Consider the following 18,237-nt stretch of genomic DNA (forward strand, 5'->3'; position numbering starts at 1 on the left):
AAGACTTGTAATAGCTAATGATTAATAAAAACTGACATGGCAAGAAAGCAATCACTTGATTGCATTTTGCTGTTAATAAATACCTTTAAAAGCTCTGCTCTCCAATTCCTGGTTAGGACGCGGCACCCATTTAGGTTTGGGCTGGCCCTGACCCTCCCCTGAGCGTGGCGTAGTGGCCTCTGGGCTCGTAGGGTCCCTTCTGAGCATCCTGGCTGTGCTGGGGGTGTGGGAGGTAGGACACTGCATACCCCATACTATTACTTGGCCCAGAATTGCTTGTATACAAGGACCAATCTGTCATGTAAAGACAAATGGAGAAGAAGATAAGATTCTACATCTAGCTCCTAAGTGAAAAACTCAGAACTGCTTTCGGAGAACTGCTGCTGCTTTGCTTTTCTTTACCCTTTTTTTTTTTTTTTTTTTTGTAGATGGGGCTCCTAACGTCTTCCAAGGTTTGTCAGAAGATGGAAATGACCCTGAAGCCTGGCAGCGGGGTGTGTGGTGAATGCAGGCACAAGCGCTGTGGCTCGGCAGACGGGGCCAGCCCCACGTGCCACCACCCAGGGCAGCTCTGTGAGCGCGGCAGAGCCTGCTCTGGTTCTGCAGGTACGGAAAGTTCTTGCACGGCTGAGTCTGTAGTGCAGCCAGGCAGGTGAGCGCTCAGAGAAGCCACGCTTTCCTCGGCGTTTCATTCTCCTTATTTGCCTGAGAAGTGGCTTCTGAGAAAGGAGAGAACCACAGGCAAGGTGCTGCTGGGCAGGTCTGTTGGCCTGCTGAAGGGTGGCTGCTGACCCCCATTTCGCTGCTGTCCTGCACAGTGCTTGGCTGATAACCTGCTTGCTTTGAATATAAAGATACAATTTATTTGCTGCTTTGTTGGCCAGAACTGGCCTCGTCAGCATGCTGGGCTGTATCTCGATGGAAGACTTGTGCCCAAACCCTGTAAGTTTCAAAGGCAGTTAGTGTGTATTTGGGGGGCTGTAGCTATGGGAAGCAATGCGCTGAGCTGTGGATTTTCCTGTTTACGTGGAACCCTTTAGTGTGCCAGGAGAAAGATAAGCACTTAATACTAAAAGCTGCAAGGAGAGGTGGCTTTATTCAGCTTCCTTGCTCTGCAGAGCTAGAGAGCCTGTGGTTCTGGTGTTGCCTGTAAACTTCCAAACCTCAACCATGTCCCTTCCGAAGCATGTGTGTATGTACTTGAACACACAGGCAGACGTGTGCATCTTACTGTTTTGGATAAAATCTTTAGCTGATTGCTGGGTTAATACCAATTCACAGCCGAAACCCCAGGGTAACATAAGGCTTTACCTTTCTCTCGCTGTTTTTTCCATCTCCAGTGTATCATGTCCACTCCTACAAGCTGCCCTATTCCTGCGCTGCCCCACCCCCACCCCACCCCCCATGCTGCCAATGCTCCCCCCTAGCTCGCAACCTCAAAATCTTTCTTTTGGAAATTCGAGAGAATAGGAATAGAATTTATTTTTTCTGTCTGATCTGTTTTCTGAAGATGGTATTCTCTACAGCTGCAAACCAAATACATGGTGCCTGCTTGGTTCCTTTGCTCCTTAGTGGCATCCCGTCCTCATGGAAGGCAGTGAGTTCTGACCAGCTCAGAACAGAATTTTAACTGTTATTTTATCAGTTTTTCCTGCAGCTTACTACTATCATTATTTATTTTAATAACGGCAAAAAGTTTCACATGTTGCTGATTCCTTTCCTTTTGTCAGATACTACATAGGGAGAAATATTTGTGAGCTTTCTGTACCAAAGGCAGTTTGAGACCACGAAACTGGAAATACCAAGTTCTTCCTTTTTCATTTAAACACAAATCCTAGTTAGCTTCTCACCCAGGACTGGCACCTAGTTCTTTAAAAAAATGTCTCAAAATTGGATTCCTGCTCACAAAGAAAAGTAAAACAGTCCTTGCCTCTACTGGACTTAGTCTCCAATAAGCAGCGAGTGTGTTTAATTACTGTGGAACTGAGAGCGTGACATTTGTGTCTGAAGAAATGGGGACAAAGTACATCTCCCGCTTTTACAACCGCATTGGTTAAACTGTTCTGCTCAGAGTCAGTTTAAAACTGAGAATGTCCACATGATGCACAACAGTAAACAAAAAGCCTAGAAAATTAGCTGGGTTTATTTGGTCACATCCTACAGATTCTTCTGGCCACTTGAAACCAAACAAATTGCTTCTCTCCCACCTGCTCTTGCCCCTGGGCAGTTTGTCTAGTTGCAGTATGTGACAGTTGTATGAAAAGCACATGTGTCTGTACAAATGACAGCTTGTGTGTCTACAGGAAAAATATTATTCTGTAGATGCTAAGTATTTTCTATTTTTATTAGATGTAGCTATTGGAAGCTAGAAGCAAACAGCAGTACAGAAAGAACTTTAACATATGGATATAATTTATATTAGGCATTCACTATGCAAACTCATTTACAGTATTTTTTTTTTCTTATCTTGGATTAACTGTCTTTTGTGTTGAACTAAATTAGCTGTAGGACTTGGAGCTTCTTGATAAGTTCTGAGGTGCTGACCCTGCCAAATTGTTGGCCAGGATTAGTGGACCTCCTTCATCTGGTACTCAAAAGCATGCATGATGCTAGCTTTGTATTTCAGTTATACATTTTCTTGGAAATTCACGTTAACCTGGAATTTGCCTGTGCGGAACTGGCCAGATTTCACCACAATGTACTTCTCTGGTTTTAGTACTACTCAACGCCTTTGATATTGTTTTGTTTTCATGTTGAAACAGGAAGACACTCAGTCCTGAATTTAATTTTAGTGGAAGCACAAAGAACGGAGTGGGACTCTTTCATTTGGTTTTGACTCTTCAGTTTTTCCCTTCTGAGCTGAGATTGCTATGGACTCAGCACAGTGGTTAGGTTGCAGCTTTCACATGCAGGCCAAGCAACAACTGTGGTTTAGCAGCGTTTTAGCGAACCTTCTCAGGGAGGCTGCGCAAACCCTGCTGTTCTGCACTGTTGTGTACAAAAGGCCCGCTTCTGACATGGGTTTTTAAATTAGAAGGGAGAGCCTGTCACAGAATTGCCCGTGGTTAGGTAGGAAAGAATATAATGATGCAAACACAATCCCTTCTTCCTTGGTTCAGAACAAGGTATGTGGGGGGGAGGGGACAGACCCTTCAGCCGCATGCATGAGCACACGTGCATGGCAGCAGCTTGCCAGCACCGTACACAAGAGCTAGAACAAGCAAGGCAAGGTGAACTCTGATCTTTGCCGTTGTGCACGGTGGGATGCCAAGGTGTGGGGTTGCTCTGCTCTTGTGTATAAACTACTGCTGTAAAGCTATTTATAGGCAAGTAAATAAGAATCTGAAGCAACATATCTTTTCTTCTCGGTACAGTGCCATTATGGTGATCTCTTAGCTGGTATATGTTGTAATGAAGTGCTGTAATGATTCAGCGTAGCTTTTCTGAGCTGTGTTGTACATTCATCTTGCACCGCTGTTCCCTGCATGCTGCCGTAGGAGCTCTTCTCCCACGAGTGCCTGGCCGTGTGAGCCTGTCTGCCTGACTCCTACAGCCGTGTCATATCGCCAGTTACAATCTGCTCTGTTGATTCGTGTGCAGCATGGTTCAGGTGCTCTTTGCAGGATCTTGCTGTTTTCCTTTTGCATTTGCTTGAGACAAGCATGTAAATACTTCTGATCAAGAAAATCCCATCTATGACTGCAAAGTAGCTGCCATAAATTAAAAACTGGGAGGGGGAGAGAAAAAGCAGAATTAATGAAAAACACATTAGGGAAATGCTGTTGCTTCTGGATGTGACAGATACTCTGTTATTTTTGTTTACCTGTGTTCTGGCACAGTTTCTCTATGTTCAAGGTTTTGCTTTGTGATTAACTGAAATCTTAGCTTTTCCAGCAAACAGCAGATCTGTGAGGAATGAAGAACTGCCTCTTGTTTCAATCCTCATGCCTCTTAATAAACATCAGAGGCAGGGAGGGATAGGAATAGGATTTTTTCCTATTAGCGCAAAATGTAGAAGTAGCTTCATTACCCACATACTCACGAATACCGTAAGTGAGGAGTCTCTCGGTTCTTTTTTGCTCTTACTTGCACATTTCAGTGCTGTCACCACGCTGGCTTCAGTAAATATACCAGACTTTGTAAAAGTATTTCCAACAACACTGGCAAGGCTATTTATGAAGTTGTAATTGTTACTTGCCTACATATTCCTGTACTTAATTTTAAAGTTTGAATTCAGACTTTAATCTTTTAAAGTAGCTCTTGCCTTCTCTGTGCCGAATATCTGAACAGCTTTAGTCATCTTCAGATCCGTGGGAGCAGGAAGCTGCCCCAGCTGAGATCCCAGCTGAGGAAATGCAGAAGTCAGTACGTTTCAGTTGACCCCAATATGAGTGGAATTGGGCTGACAGAAATTAGGGACACTGTTGTCAAATAGGCTATCCCACCCCAAAGTAGGTACCCAAATTATGGGCTGAAAATTCTATTATTCACATGGAGATCAGCTCAGGAGCAAACGTTGTCTGTGACTTAGTGGTGTTTTCACTTGAGCTCAGATAACTCCAGTAATCCAGGCTCTGTCTCGTGGTATTGAACTCCCTTAACAACATGCAGTTGTGTTGATTCTGTGTCTGAGAAAACCAGCCTGAGTTTTTGGGCAGAGGGGGTGTTATTCAGTGTCCTATTAAGAAAAGCTGGTCGGGTAGCAGGGCCTGATTATTTACACTCTGGTATATCTGCCTTTAAAATGTCAAAGGCCAGCATCTGTAATCTTTAATGCTGCACTAAAAGACAAAAGGGAAGAATGATGGCTGACACAAGGGAAGAGCAAGATGTCTAGTTTTCTACAGAATAAAGACGGAATGAAATTGCTTTTTGGCATAGCGATTTCTTTCTTTGTAAACCTTTGAAGATGAATTGGCTGAGCAGTAAATAGGAAGTAAGTTAATAGCACTTACCTGAGTCACTATGTCCAGTCCTAGGCCTCTCGAATCCACAACGACAACCGTAAGAATGGTCTGAATCACCATTGCAACGAAGTTGTTGAATCCAAACATCAAGGCGTAGCGTTCCATGCTCAGATTGACTGCAATCTGGAAGCTAATGTGAGACTGGCAGGTCAGTTAATTCACACCGGGTGGAAGGCTGTTGCTCTCTGTTTAGCTGATGAAGAGAAACAATTCATGCGGATGATATATCAAGACAGAGTAAATGGCGTTTCATTTGTTTGTTTGCTTCCTTGATTTCTCTAAAACAAAAAGTCTTGACTACCATAGTGTATTTGCATTATTTTTTTTGTACTTTTCCATGTTGCTTTTGCAAATCATGTTATCAGGTGACCTGCTTTATCTAGTAGAACATCAGATCGCTTTAACCTTCCCCTTTGTTGCCTCTCTACCTTGATGGACTGTGCCAGACTGGTTGTGAAGTCTCCATGGCTGGAGGCTTTCAAAGACCTGGCCAGACAAAACCATGACCTGATCTGGCATTGGCAGGAGCTCTGCCCTGGCTGGGAGGTTAGACTAGAAGTCACAAAGGGTATCTTCTAACCAGCTTTTCTGTGATGATGTGAGGCACTTTTTGCTTTGTGGCTTGACAGTGGAGGTAGCATACTGTTTATTTCTGTCAAGAGCCTGTAGATTTTTCTTGCAATATCTTTGACAACAATCAGAACACCTTTCCTTGCAATATTGACCTCCAGGGTTTCTGTCTGAACAAGAGGGTGTTATTCCCGCAGTATTCTTTTCATTGATTGTTAGCAGGGATTTTTGTGCAAGCTTTTACTTTTTTTTTTTTTTGGTAAATTGTGTTGAAATAGTCCAGGTGTGATCCACTATAATGTACTAACAACCCACCAAAATGAAAACAGAGGATTTACTTGGCTTCAATTTCAAGATGAGCATAATCTTGTCATGCATTACAGTTTTAGCATTTTTTTAAAATGGTATCTGAATAATTTTGGGTTTTGATATAAAAATGCATCTGTTATTTTTTGGAATGTCTTTAGACATTAATATAAAGAAAAATTTTATTTATTAAACAGATTATAGATAATCTTTGTTATTTATATTCTTTTTATTTCTCCATTTCTGACAACAGAATAGCTTGGTCTCCTAAGGGATCTGGTCTGAGTTAGTGTCCAGTGTTCTCTTTTATTCCTTCTTTACATCATAATATCATTAAGAATTATATGTATATAGTTAATTTGGGGAACACTCTATGCCAAATCTTTTCCTGCACTCTTGCAGTTCATAGCAAGCTAAAAAGGGGATCGTAAGGGATGGTGGTCAAGGCATGCTTGTCCCTATTATTTACTTTGCGTCTTCCATGCCAGGAAGGAGGAAAATAGCTTCCGAGTTGTGCTGTTACTGTTGCCTTTAGTAATAAAGATACGTTTTACCTTGTTTAATTTCTGCCTATGTAGATGTTCTATGTCCTTTCAATACCTTTTCTTTGATGGTTGTTTAGAACAAACCCAACATAACAGACATTTAAATGTCTTTGTCTTTACCTAAACAGTTATGTCTAGCATTAGATCAGCTGCCTCTGAGTAAGAGGAGGGATGCCCAAAAGAAACTTAAAGTATGGTTAGTGTTCTGTGCATAATGGCAGCACGGTGAGGTTTTTATACTTACGTTGCTATCGTTATGAGGAACATATAGCATGCTTTGAAAACGAGATAGCCAGCATAGCATGCCCAGATGTTGGTAGTGAAGTACATGAGAAAAAGAGAACCAGCATCTATGGCAGAGAAGATCCCTAACGCCAGTTCTCCAAAAAGGTCCCAGTTAATTTTCATATATTGTACTACAAAAGATGTTACAGAGCCTAGAAAAAGAGGAAAAAAACCCATGTAAATATTGTACCCGTTCTATAGCCTGTGTCACTGAGTCTTGCCACCCTCACATGCCAAAACGCAATGCTGAATGGTGAAGCAGAGTATTTCTGAAGTGTTTTGAAAGCATTTCTAATCACTTTTGAAGTTGTGCAGATGAGTAGTCATTTTTAGATAACTGCATAAATCAGTCTCTGCCATTCTATTCTTGTTTTATTTCACTTCACTGGATATAAAACAGGATAAACAGTTATGTAGAAGGATTGGCTGTCTGTACCCAGCAAGAGAATTAGGAACATAGTTTGGAGCTCAAGAAGAACGATTCTTCCAGCTTCTATTTGCTTACTTTACAGCTAAGCTAGTGAACCTTCTAGCTTAAGAGTTTAGTTTTGTGCGGCTCCTAAAGGGGCTAAGCTGTCAAAAAATGGAGTTTTATGAGGCATCAAGTGAGTATATTCAGGGCAATAAGAAGGGATAGGTACTGTGCTTTTGGTGGGCTGGCTACCAAGAGACATCTGTTGTGAAGGTAAGCCACCTGATTACCCATCGTAGGGGTCTCATACAATTTTAAAACTTTTCAACTCTACATTGAGAAATAGGCAATTCCATGACAGAGAGGAATTAATCAAGGAGTAGATACTACAGAGTTAACTGTTTCTAATTAATTATTCAATTGGTCAATTTAGTTGCCTACCTCCAGATGAGTAATTTTTAATCTTAGAGGTATCCTTCTTAATTACTGTAAGGGTAAACTGAATGACCAGGTATGATGTAGACATGTTTATTTTCCCTGGTGGATCACAACCCAATGTCTTGTACAAGTTCTCTACAGCAGCACAATATGAATTTGTGAAACACTGCCAGGTCGTGGTATCCTCTGATGTTACCTTTTGATAACATTAATTTGCTTATATGGTGTGGGCTTCTGCTTCTCCTGCAACAGTAATGATTAACGTCACTACTGTAATGAATTCAATGTCTTTTTCAGTAAAATCTCTGTATCTTGAATGACTAAAAATTTTTCCATCCTGCTGCACAAGAGCATTTCACTACAAAAAGATCTTAATGAGAGGATTATGTTCTTGTGTAAAATATTTATGAAAAAATCCTCTCATCTGTGTAAGCTGATACCACTGTTATGGGAACTGTGTGATACTTGCTGGGGGGGGCGGGGGGGGGGGAGTCAACAACCTCATCTAAAGAAATGCAGGTGCCTCTGCAGAGTTACCAGCTCTAATGTATTTAGCAGCTGAATGTAAAGATGTAAAGTCTGCATGACTTGTACACTCTCTGCATACTGGCAGGATAAAGTTGGGTGCCCCAGTCCTACAGAAAAATAGCATAGCTCACATTCAAGCTGCTTTGTACATCAAAGCACCAGGTCTTGAATGCACAATGCATACACTGGCTTCCTCGACCATCCGCAATGGAATGGCACTTTAAAAGTTTTACTGTAGAACACTTTTAGAGACCATCGTTGTGTTCGATGCTTAGACGCTAACTTACTCAGGAAAGTTGCCAGTGCCTCCACAGCTCCGTTGTACACCGCAGAGCTGTGGGAGGGGGCTCTGAAGTCCCAGAGCACTTGGATGTAATTGAGCACCTGGTTAAAGCCGGCCGTAGCCAGCGCCCACCACAGGGACCAGTACAGCAGTTTCCTGGAGCTGAAGCAATCCCTCAGGTCGGTGCTCAGCTGCACCAGTACCCGCAGCACGTGCTGCTGGGGGCTGGGTGTATCATCCTGCCGCTCGGGTGCCGGTCCCCTGGCAGCGGGTGCGGAGCTCTTGTCCTCCTGGCAGCGCGACGGCCTGGGGGGGTCGGGTGCAGCCGCAGCTTGGTCTGCTCCTGGGGGAGTCTGGGAGATGTCTTTCCTGTGGAAGAACATGCTCTTCTGAGGCATCGGGAGGAAAAAGGAGCACACGAATGCCAGGGAGACAGAGGCCAAGGTAATGGCGTTAAGGTGGAAGTAGGATACGTCTGCCAAGGAAACCAGCAGCTGCCCCAGCACGGCAGCAGCGGTGGCTGCAGCAAGGGTGATACTTCTGCAATAGCTCGTCACTCTCCGATAGCGATCGGTGCTGACGACGCTGTAGATGTAGGCGTAATAGGCGACCTCGGTGGCTGTTACCATCCCGTAGAAGAATTCCACCAGCTGCATGGCCACCACTCCGTGTGCGAAGAGGAGCAAGAGCCACGTGACGATGAAGCTGATGCCCTGGAGGAGGAGGACGGGCTTGTAGCGCACGTAGTCTGTAACCAGGAAGACTGGGAAAAGGAGCGCAAGGTAGGAGTATGTCCAGACTGGGAAAATCTGGTTGGTAACCTAGGAGAGAAGAGGAAATCCATGTTGTAATTCTTGGGGAAAGGAAGCTCATTTATTTTAAATGAGTTTGTAGAAGAAAGTTTTTACTCGAAGGAATTAATAAAATATATAACCACACTGAAGTGGCATGTAACTGTTGAGCAGGCAAATGGATCTTTTATTTATGCCATCTGCTGCAAACTGTAACCTGCCAAAGCTGGTTACAGTTGTGCTTTTTTTTGGTTTTTATCTTTGTTCAAAAACTTTAAATTTTACTTTCTTATTTTTGCTGCTCCATATAAATAAAAGGCAGAGTAAAACTGTACCTCATCTGTGGTCAAGTTTTTATCTGGTCCTGTTAGATAGGGTGTTAGGAAAGGTTCTGATGGTTTCATCATGCAGAAGAATCCATAAAGGCAGAGGATCAAGGTGGGAAAAGTCCAGGTTTTGCTTTTCTCTTGCTTGCAGCAGCCCATGGCTTCTGCAGCAAAGCTGAAAAGAAAGCTTGTTAGAAGGATGATACTGCCCATGCAAGCCCAAAGATGTCTGGTAATTGATTTTTATTTTGTGGTTTCTAATGCTAAGGAGTGCTCTTTAGAGGCTGGCAGTTCGGAAACATTTTTCTTCTTAACTTTAAGTGAACAGCTTTTCCTTACATTTGTTTGCTGTTTCTCTGTCTTTGTAAACAGTGTATAAAAAATGACTTGGAAGATCTTTAACTTTGAGACAAATGACACTGTCACTCAATCTGCATTGACAAAGCTAACCACAGCGAAAGCCTTTCGAGGCAAAAGCTGCTGAAGAGGGTTGAGCACTGATCATAGCCAAGCACCATGTTGAATGACAAGTACTTAGTTCACAACTGCTGTTTTTTCTCCTTTGCCTCCTAGGTGTGCTGTGCCTTTCCTGTCACAGAGAGCTGGTAACTCTGGACCCCAGCAGATGAGAGTCACTAACAGATACAGAAAGAATGTCAGGCCAGATCCTCAGCTGGAATTCACTGTGTCAGAAATCCACTTCGGATACAGACATCCTATTTTCAGTCTATAAAAAAAAATGTATTTGTGGTCACGGAAGGTAATAGTTCACACTAAAATTAAATGAAGCAGGTTTTTTTGCTCTTGTCTCTAGCTGAGATTTATGGAATAAATTAAACTTTGACTCCACTGGGCAGAGCCCAAAAAGAAGTCAAAATGGGTGTAATGGGGGCATGTGTACAGTTTATCTTTTGGAGCCCTCAGTGTTTCTTACCAGCTGGGATTTCCATCACTCTACTTTTGAATTTTATCTATTTTACCTCCTGATGAACTTCCCCCCCCCCCTCCCCCAGGCAAACCTTTGTTTTAAGAAGTAGTGTTTTCCCTCAAAACTTTCTGTAAAAGCTGAAGAAAGATCTCTTCCAAAACAGCCAAAATTATTCATGTACCTGTTGACTATATCACTCCACATTGGATGGGCAGAGGATACTCTTATAGGCTCTGATATATATATAATGTATAAGGCAGCAGGAATCATGCATTTTAATTTCACACCATGACAGCACATTTTACTAATAGCCTGATGCACTACGAAATGGGTGCAGATCAAAAGGAATTTGAATTATTTAATTTTATGTATAATGGCTGAAACAATTGCCATGACGGGATTTAGAGCAGAAATGAATTTAGCTCTGTAGTGTGAGCCACTAGAGGGCAAGATGACCCCGGCCAAGGAAGAACGTGTATGGGGTGAATGTGAGACCCAGGGCGCTCAAGGGAAGCAGCACTTCTGCCCCTCCTTCCTCCTCAGCTGTTGTAATAGCTTCTGCTCCAAACATGGCTTTGGCAGGACCAGTTCTGGCCCTGCCCAGGATCACACTGGCTTAGTCACACAACATCCCCCGACCTTCCTTCCCCATGATAATCCTTAAAGTAATACGATGCCCTAATGCCCTGTGAATGCTTCATGTGGTACCGAGAAGTTCCGAGAAAGGTGTCAAGAAGGGGGATGAAGAGAATCTCTAACACTGTAATAAAAAATACTTGTGCAAGGTAGCTCTGATATAGGCAGGCTATTTTTTTCCCTTCCCAGCCTAGGCGCTGTGCTCGCCTGTTTTGGGTCTTGCAATGTTTGCTCTCCCCCTGGCAGGCTGCGTGACACAAAGGCAGCAGGTCTCATAGACCTGTTCGAGATGCCCTGTACCTTGGGAAGTGAGTGGGGCAGACCGCTGTATTCCCAGGGCTCGCAGGGCACTGTGCTGCACCTCTGATGCTGCCTGCCTGTGGCAGGGCTGTGCCACCATGTGCAGTAATCTCTGGTTTGAGCTACATGCAGAAAAACTTCAGGTGTGCCCTGGTCACTGCATCGCTCCAGTCCCAGCACATGCACTGCTGGGTTTTCTGCTAGACCTGTACCTCTTTCCTGTAAATTTACTTTTTGAGGCACCTGTGTTAAGCTGGCAGGTAAGTCAGGCAAGAAGTTTCCCACCCGATTAAAGCAGCAGTGCAGAAAAAAATCCTGCCACCGGTGCTGAGCCAGGAAATGCAGTGGGCTGAGGGCTTCAAGAGGCAGCCTGTGCTGCCCTTGGGGAGCAGCAGGTGGGTGCTGCTCTGTCTGCGGCGGGGTGTGCGCTCGCCTCACGCCCCAGCCCTTCGCTGTCAGTGAAGGACTCTGCTGCAGCCCCAGCCACTGCACCTTTCTGCATCCATAAGGACAGACCTCTGACAACGAGATCCATACTATGGTGCTCAAGGGTGGAGGGGAATCCAACACGTTCCCATGCAGTTGACCCATTATGGTCAATTTTTCTTTTTATAAGTCTAGGTTTTTCTTAACTTCTGGAGAGATGGTGAGATGCCTTGGTGTCGTTCTGCAGCAAAACAATCCTGTTTTATGTTTTCCCCCATTAATTGGTTAGTGCCAGAGCTGTCTGCTCTTCTCCCACACAGCATGACTCAGCCCCCTGGTTCCCCACGGGACTGCTCTCTTCTTCCCTCCCTCTTTCCCTTGTCACTGCAGAATTTCTGATTTCCGAAGTTCATATATAATCATACCTTGTCCGCTGGAGCTCTTCCTTTCTTGCTTCCAAGGGAAAGGTCCTCTTTTATTATTTCCAGTCTTTCTTCTGGCCGTCCTGTGCGTATTGCAGTTACTGAACTCTGTTTGGGTTTTGTGCTTTTCCTGTTCTTCTGGTATTTCTACTTGCTTTAATGACAACTCTGAAAACATTTCCAGCTGGCTTTCTTACAACATCCACTCTCAGCATCCTTAAAGGAACAGCCAGCAAATCTTAGCCCGGCCTTGCCCAAAGGCAGTAGTGAAGTGAGACTCTCACTACAGTTTGGTGCTTGACTGGCACAAAAGCAATAGAGCTAGTCCTGTTTCCAAAGAATTCTCTTATCTATTTGACACAGAACGTGGCTTGAGACCCACCTGTGCCTCAAACTGGTCTATATTAAAGACGGAGCAGTAGCCATGCATGGGTAATGACAGAGATGAGGGAGAACAAATACCAGTCTTATAAGTTTAAATGTTTGCCCCCTAAATACATGGGGTTTCACACTACTCTGGCAAGTTTGTAAAGGAAAACACCCTGCTCTGCTTCCCCTCGATGTTTGTCAGCAAATTTCTTGGATCTATTGCTTAGGCAGGTTCTCACAGTTCTACTGAAGGTGGAGATGGCCTTATAGCCATCTTCAGAAAATCCCATGGGATTCACAACAGTGAAGCATACTATCTGAAATGTACAGATTTGCACAAAAAGTATGTACCTACAAATCTAAATCGACTCCCATCCTGTCCTACAACATACTGACCTGGAACGAGTGATATAATAATTACTTAGGAATTTGACCAATGTGGTAGGAAAATGATAGACTTGTAAATAGCAGTGAATTATCTAATAATTTCAGAGGAAGACAGCTTCTGAGTTAACACACAGTGAAATGGTACAGTAACTTTAGGGAGACAGCAAGGAATGTGAAAAACAGATGAAATTCCCTGTTGGGTCAGATGAATTGCCCAGCTAAGCCAGTCCTCTGCCTTCAGTCTTGGCCATATTTGCAGCTTTTTTGCCTCTTACTCCTCAGCAGTCAAAGTCAAAGGATTAGTGATGTTACAGGGGTCATCTCAGCCTATTGCCTTTATCATGTGTTTGATGACTTGTTGTCATGATGGATCAATATCCATCTGACACTGCACTATCTGTGTGAGCTTTTGTGATATATGTGAAACTAATGTGTGAAAGGGATGTAATAGTTCCTTTTGGCACTTTCCCAGCCATCATTCACTGTCTTCACTGTCTGACACTGATTCCTGGGCTATTTTGGTTCTGCATGTTTAATTGAACCTGTAGCTATAGGAGGTGGCAGCCCATCTGCAAGGACAGTGTGTATACTGGCATTTGATGTCATTCTCAAAAGCTCTTGCTAAAGTGCAGAGACCTTCTGTTGAAGTGAATGGCATTACCCTGAGTGTGCTTTGACTTACTGAGGTAAGAATCCAAGTCAAATTTCTTGGCACTGAAAAAAACCCCCAGAATTCTGTTGGTTTTTTTTTTTTTTCTGTATATGTAATAATGAGAGACAATGATTTAAGTAACTTCCAGTCATTGATATTTGTTTTTTTTCTCCTTTCAGATCCTCTTTTATCCTCTATTAGCTCTTCTTTCCATACTCTTAAGTCTGTCTTGTTTGTACTTAAAATGTTATCCTTTTTCACTGATTCACATCTGAATGCCAAATGGAAGACAGCAAAACTATGATGGGCTTGTGCAAGTTCTTGGGTCAACCTGGGCCCTATGTCATAACCTGCCTGCAGCAGGGCCTGGTTGCTGGCTTTGAAGGGGTCCGTGCTCTTCATGCTGAGTGTGGATGTAGTCTGGTTGGAAGCAGAAGTGAAGTTGTTCTGCTTGGAGGGTGTGCTGGGGTGTCTGTTCATAGCTGGTATCCCAATTCTGTTCAGCTGAGAAAGGGAAGACTCTGTAAGACCTGGAGAACAAGTGAGTTTTATAGTAGTAGTGTATCCTAAAGAATTAATGTAATATGGTCTCTAATGTATCAAGGATAGAAGAAAATTCTGAGGAGAGAAAAGGAAGGAAAGGCAATAAAAGAACACAACTGCAAAGTTCTGTCACTCCAGTACCTTCTCCTGCCTCTGCTGCCCCTTGGACTCACTACTGGTACTCTCTCTGGTGCTTCACAGGATGGCACCAGGGCTGAGAGCCCTGCCTCAGCTGTGTGAGGTATGTGTCTGTCTCTCTGACTGTCTGGTTGGATGCTGACTTAAGCACTGACTTTCAGCTTGCCAAATCATATCTGTTTCTTGACACCTGCTTAACTCAAGAGAAGAGACTTTGTAAATCAGGCTGAAGGCTTACACTCTTTGAAGAATGGGTACTGTATTCCCTAAAAGAAAGAGTGATAGCAAAGAACATTTACTGTGGATAATAGTGAAGATTTTTCTCAATTGGTGGTCACATACAGCCCACGCACAGAAAGGTTGCAATGGCAGTTATGAAGATTAAACTGTCTTTTAGTTGGATTCCTCAGACCTAGGAGCATTCACAGGGGAAGTTCACTTTTTGATTTATGGATGAGCAGATCTTTGTCTTTTCTAATGCACTACATGCCTGTTTTGGGAACGAGTGACCGTTTGCGGTCTGAGCCTGAATCCTGTGGTTTGTGGGTGAGGGTTTCCATAACTTGCCTCTCAGCTGAATCTCGTGCAGGGTTCTGGAGGCAGGGAGACATTCACATGCTGGATGAATGCTTTTCATCTGAGACACTTAAATGCTTATACAAAGTCTAGTTTAGAATACGTATCTAGAAACTACTAAGTGCATTACTCCAAGGGGCAAGACATTCAACCAAACTAATATTTCAGGTACTTAGTTTAAACGTAGACTCACGAGTGCTTCCTTACTAAGAAGTAATGATGTAAGGTTTTTGTCCACTACACTGCTACTTACGTCAAGCTATGCCCTTCTTTTTCATCCAGTCACTCTTCTTATTCATGTCACATTAATGACACATTGCCATTTGTACCGTGCCGGGTAGTGGCTGCTGGTAGCAGTGCAGGATGTGGAACTAACAGTGGTGTCGTCACCCTGAGTGGGAAAACTGAGAGGCTTAATTCTTTTTTCTTACAGGCAACGTTTTAGTGGTGGCACACTTGGATGTTTGCACAAACCAGGCCTGGAGCTCTTGCTATAATGTACTACTAACATAGCATGGAGCACGCAGAAGTTTTGTGATGAATTTGTAAAGACTGGTTGAACCTACTTTGCTTGCAAGACCCATGCTTTATGTCCCCTTTTGTACACTGCTGACTCTGGGCCAGTGCTGGGTTGGAAAGAGTGCTTTATGCTCTTAATCTCCTGTTATTGGCCAGGGAGAGTTAAGTTCAGTATCTTTAGCTTTCTGCAATATAAGTCACTGGTTGGATTTTCTCCTCTTTTGGTTATAGTTTATTTGGTGAATTAAATGTAGATGATGGGTCAACATCTACATAGTTGTGAAAGGCTGGGGAAGCAACATCCAGATTACACTAGGTGTCCCCTTGGGAGTATTGCCAAAACTTCACGGGGTTGTACGTCTTGCTTATTTGCATCACAGTGACCTACATTGGAGCTCTCTGACTTGTTCCAAGTCTCTTGCAAAAACCTGCTGGAGGCTTTGATGGGTTTCCAAATAAAGGTGTTTCACACTGTCTAAGGACTGGGTTTGTTAGTTGAGCAAGATACTCCCTTTTACTTTCTTGCTTTCATTGGTGCAAAGCACACTCTGCCCTCCAGCTGAAGGGTGCAAAGCAGTGTGGTCCAAAGGAGCCACAGAGCCAAGCCAGATGACAGTCCAGCATGTGAAGGTACCTGCTGACACTGTTCTGCTACAAAATTCATTAGTCAAACTGAAGCTGTTTGAGCTTTGTGGTATCTTCCTCTTGGATTTATAGATCTGAGAATGCTGGAAAATTTAAACTTTATCATTTTCAACTTTGGTTTTTACGATTCAAAACTACTTTTGAACAACAACAACAAAACCTATGCAAGTTGACCATAAAATCTCCAGCACTGAGCAGACAGACGATACCTTACATATGGTCTCTGTCTTGGCATCAGGGTACGTTTTGGCCCTAACAGCCAAATTTATTTCTGTTGCAATTGTACCAACAGCAAAATACTGTCTTGAAACTTCTAAAACAGAGAACTGAAGTCCAAAAATAGTGTGATCCAAAGTTTACTGAAAGTTGGAGAAAGTTTTCCTGTTGTATTCAATGAATATTACAGCAGGGCAAAAAGGCTTACAGAAGAACAGGTTATACCTTAAGTAGTTCCTTTTCTTTTCCATACATTTTCCTTCCAGGTTATCAGCAGAGGACAGGAACTACTACTTTGACAATGGGATTCTCTGGGGAATTTCCTTTATTTAAAACTTTGTGGTGATTACTGTAGGTCTGCAGCTGACTTTTCTGCAAGTGCTGGCTGTGGGTTTGTGTACTGGGCTCTGGTTTCCCTCTAACTCACACACAGTATGTCTGTCAGCTCTTCTAATGGCATCATTTAAGCTATCAGTGCTTAAAGGAAGAACAGCAGTTTGGTACTTCTGCGTGAAGTGAAGGACAAAGCATAAAATCATTCAGATTGAAATTCAAAAATACCTTTGAGATCATAAAGTCCAACTGTTAACTCAGGACTGCCAAGTCCATCACTAAACCATGCCCCTAAGCGCTGCATCTACTTGTTTTTTAAACCTCCAAGGATGGTGATTCTATGGCCTCCCTGGGCAGCCTCTTCAAATGCTTCACCACCCTTTCAGTGATTTTTTTTTTTTTTTTTTTTTTTTCCTAATATCCAATCTAAACCTCCCTTTGCACAGCTTGAGGCTGTTTCCTCTTGTCCTGTTGTTTGCTACTTGGGAGAAGAGACCGACCCCACCTGCCTACAGCCCCTCTCAGGTAGGTGTAGAGAGCAATAAGGTCCCCCCTGAGCCTCCTTTTCTCCAGACTAAGCGCCCCCAGTTCCCTCAGCCGCTCCCCATCAGACTTGTGCTCCAGCCCCTTCCCCAGCCCCGCTGCCCGTCTCTGGACACGCTCCAGCCCCTCTACGTCCCTCCTGCAGTGAGGGACCCAGAACTGAACCCAGGATTCCAGGTGCAGCCTCCCGGTGCTGGCTACAAGGGCACAATCACTGCCCTGGTCCTGCTGGTCACACTGTTTCAGATACAACAAAAGATCCTGGCAAGAAAGAAGTGGTTGAATTTCTGTTGTGACTGCAAAGCTATCTTTCACCATCACTTTAAGGTTGTCAGTGTGGTTCACAAGTTGGCTTTGAGCTCTTCACTTCTGCAAGTTGTGTGGTTGAGAGAAACACGTCTATTTTCTGTGGCTAATAAAAACATTTTGCTTAATACTTCCTTGATATGAGCTTTATGTTACATGTAAGAATGAAACTATTGCTTTCATAAAATACCAAATGCTTTAAAAGTTGTGGCCTGATTTCTCATTGTTTCCAACCACAGATCACTCCCATGACAGCGATGAGTTCCACATGACCAATGAGCCCGCCAAGTTCCACAAAGCAAGTAGTGCCTGGATATAAAACTTGTGCCAACTCTTGCTGATATTTTTATTTTTTGGTCGGAATGAAAAAACTCATCTTTTTATTTCAGTGCAGTCATTGTTCAATACTGTAACAGAAAATGGGTAGAAATCACGCTTTTATGCAATGAGGAAAAGAATAACAGACTCTAGGCTTTACCTTTAGAATTTGGAGGGCACTCCAGTTGCTGATGGATGTGTGTAGTATGTATATCCCAGCACCAAAAAGAACACCATATCTCCAAGTTTGCTACTTAACGATGGGACCTGGTGACTTTGCCATCCTATTTGTATTTTTTGTAATGATGCTATACAATCCAATTCAATGTGCACTCTTAGCTTGTGCTTTAGCCTTTCTTTGATTGCATATTTTCTTCATCTCCGGTTATGTAACAAAAAAAGGAAATGATATATAGGTCAAAGAAGTCTCATTTAAATTGGTTAATCCTCTTAGTGATTAATGGTGACTTACCGTGGATTGCCAGAGATAAGAGGAAAAACCTGAAAGGATTTCTAAGTAACTTTCCAT

General features: G+C 43.2%; 1 protein-coding gene and 1 long non-coding RNA gene across 2 annotated transcripts; one reads left to right on the top strand and one right to left on the bottom strand.

Annotated features, from left to right (window-relative positions):
• Window positions 1-108: 108 nt before the first annotated feature.
• On the top strand, window positions 109-10,300 carry LOC119157051. Its single transcript, XR_005107357.1, has 3 exons — window positions 109-232; window positions 429-606; window positions 10,025-10,300. It is a non-coding gene; the product is annotated as an uncharacterized LOC119157051 (long non-coding RNA).
• On the bottom strand, window positions 2,338-12,280 carry LOC119157050 (thiamine transporter 2-like). The gene is made up of 6 exons (XM_037407576.1): window positions 12,167-12,280; window positions 9,461-9,626; window positions 8,339-9,155; window positions 6,633-6,825; window positions 4,956-5,097; window positions 2,338-3,727 (listed from the first exon to the last, which is right to left on the bottom strand). The coding sequence occupies exons 2-6, from the start codon at window positions 9,608-9,610 to the stop codon at window positions 3,548-3,550; spliced, it is 1,482 nt and encodes a 493-aa protein (XP_037263473.1). The 5' UTR covers window positions 9,611-9,626; window positions 12,167-12,280; the 3' UTR covers window positions 2,338-3,547.
• Window positions 12,281-18,237: the final 5,957 nt, after the last annotated feature.

The sequence above is a fragment of the Falco rusticolus genome, chromosome 13 (assembly GCF_015220075.1).
Source record: "Falco rusticolus isolate bFalRus1 chromosome 13, bFalRus1.pri, whole genome shotgun sequence".
Taxonomy (NCBI): Eukaryota; Metazoa; Chordata; class Aves; order Falconiformes; family Falconidae; genus Falco; species Falco rusticolus.

What these genes read in the sequence shown, in the direction of transcription:
- LOC119157050 (XM_037407576.1), bottom strand. Translation starts at nt 9,610, where the DNA reads ATGGGCTGCTGCAAGCAAGAGAAAAGCAAAACCTGGACTTTTCCCACC. An exon ending in GGCACTGGCAACTTTCCTGA is followed by an intron (nt 6,826 to 8,338) that starts GTAAGTTAGCGT and finishes CTCTTTTTCTAG; the next exon opens with GCTCTGTAACATCTTTTGTA. An exon ending in TTCCTCATAACGATAGCAAC is followed by an intron (nt 5,098 to 6,632) that starts GTAAGTATAAAA and finishes GTCTCACATTAG; the next exon opens with CTTCCAGATTGCAGTCAATC.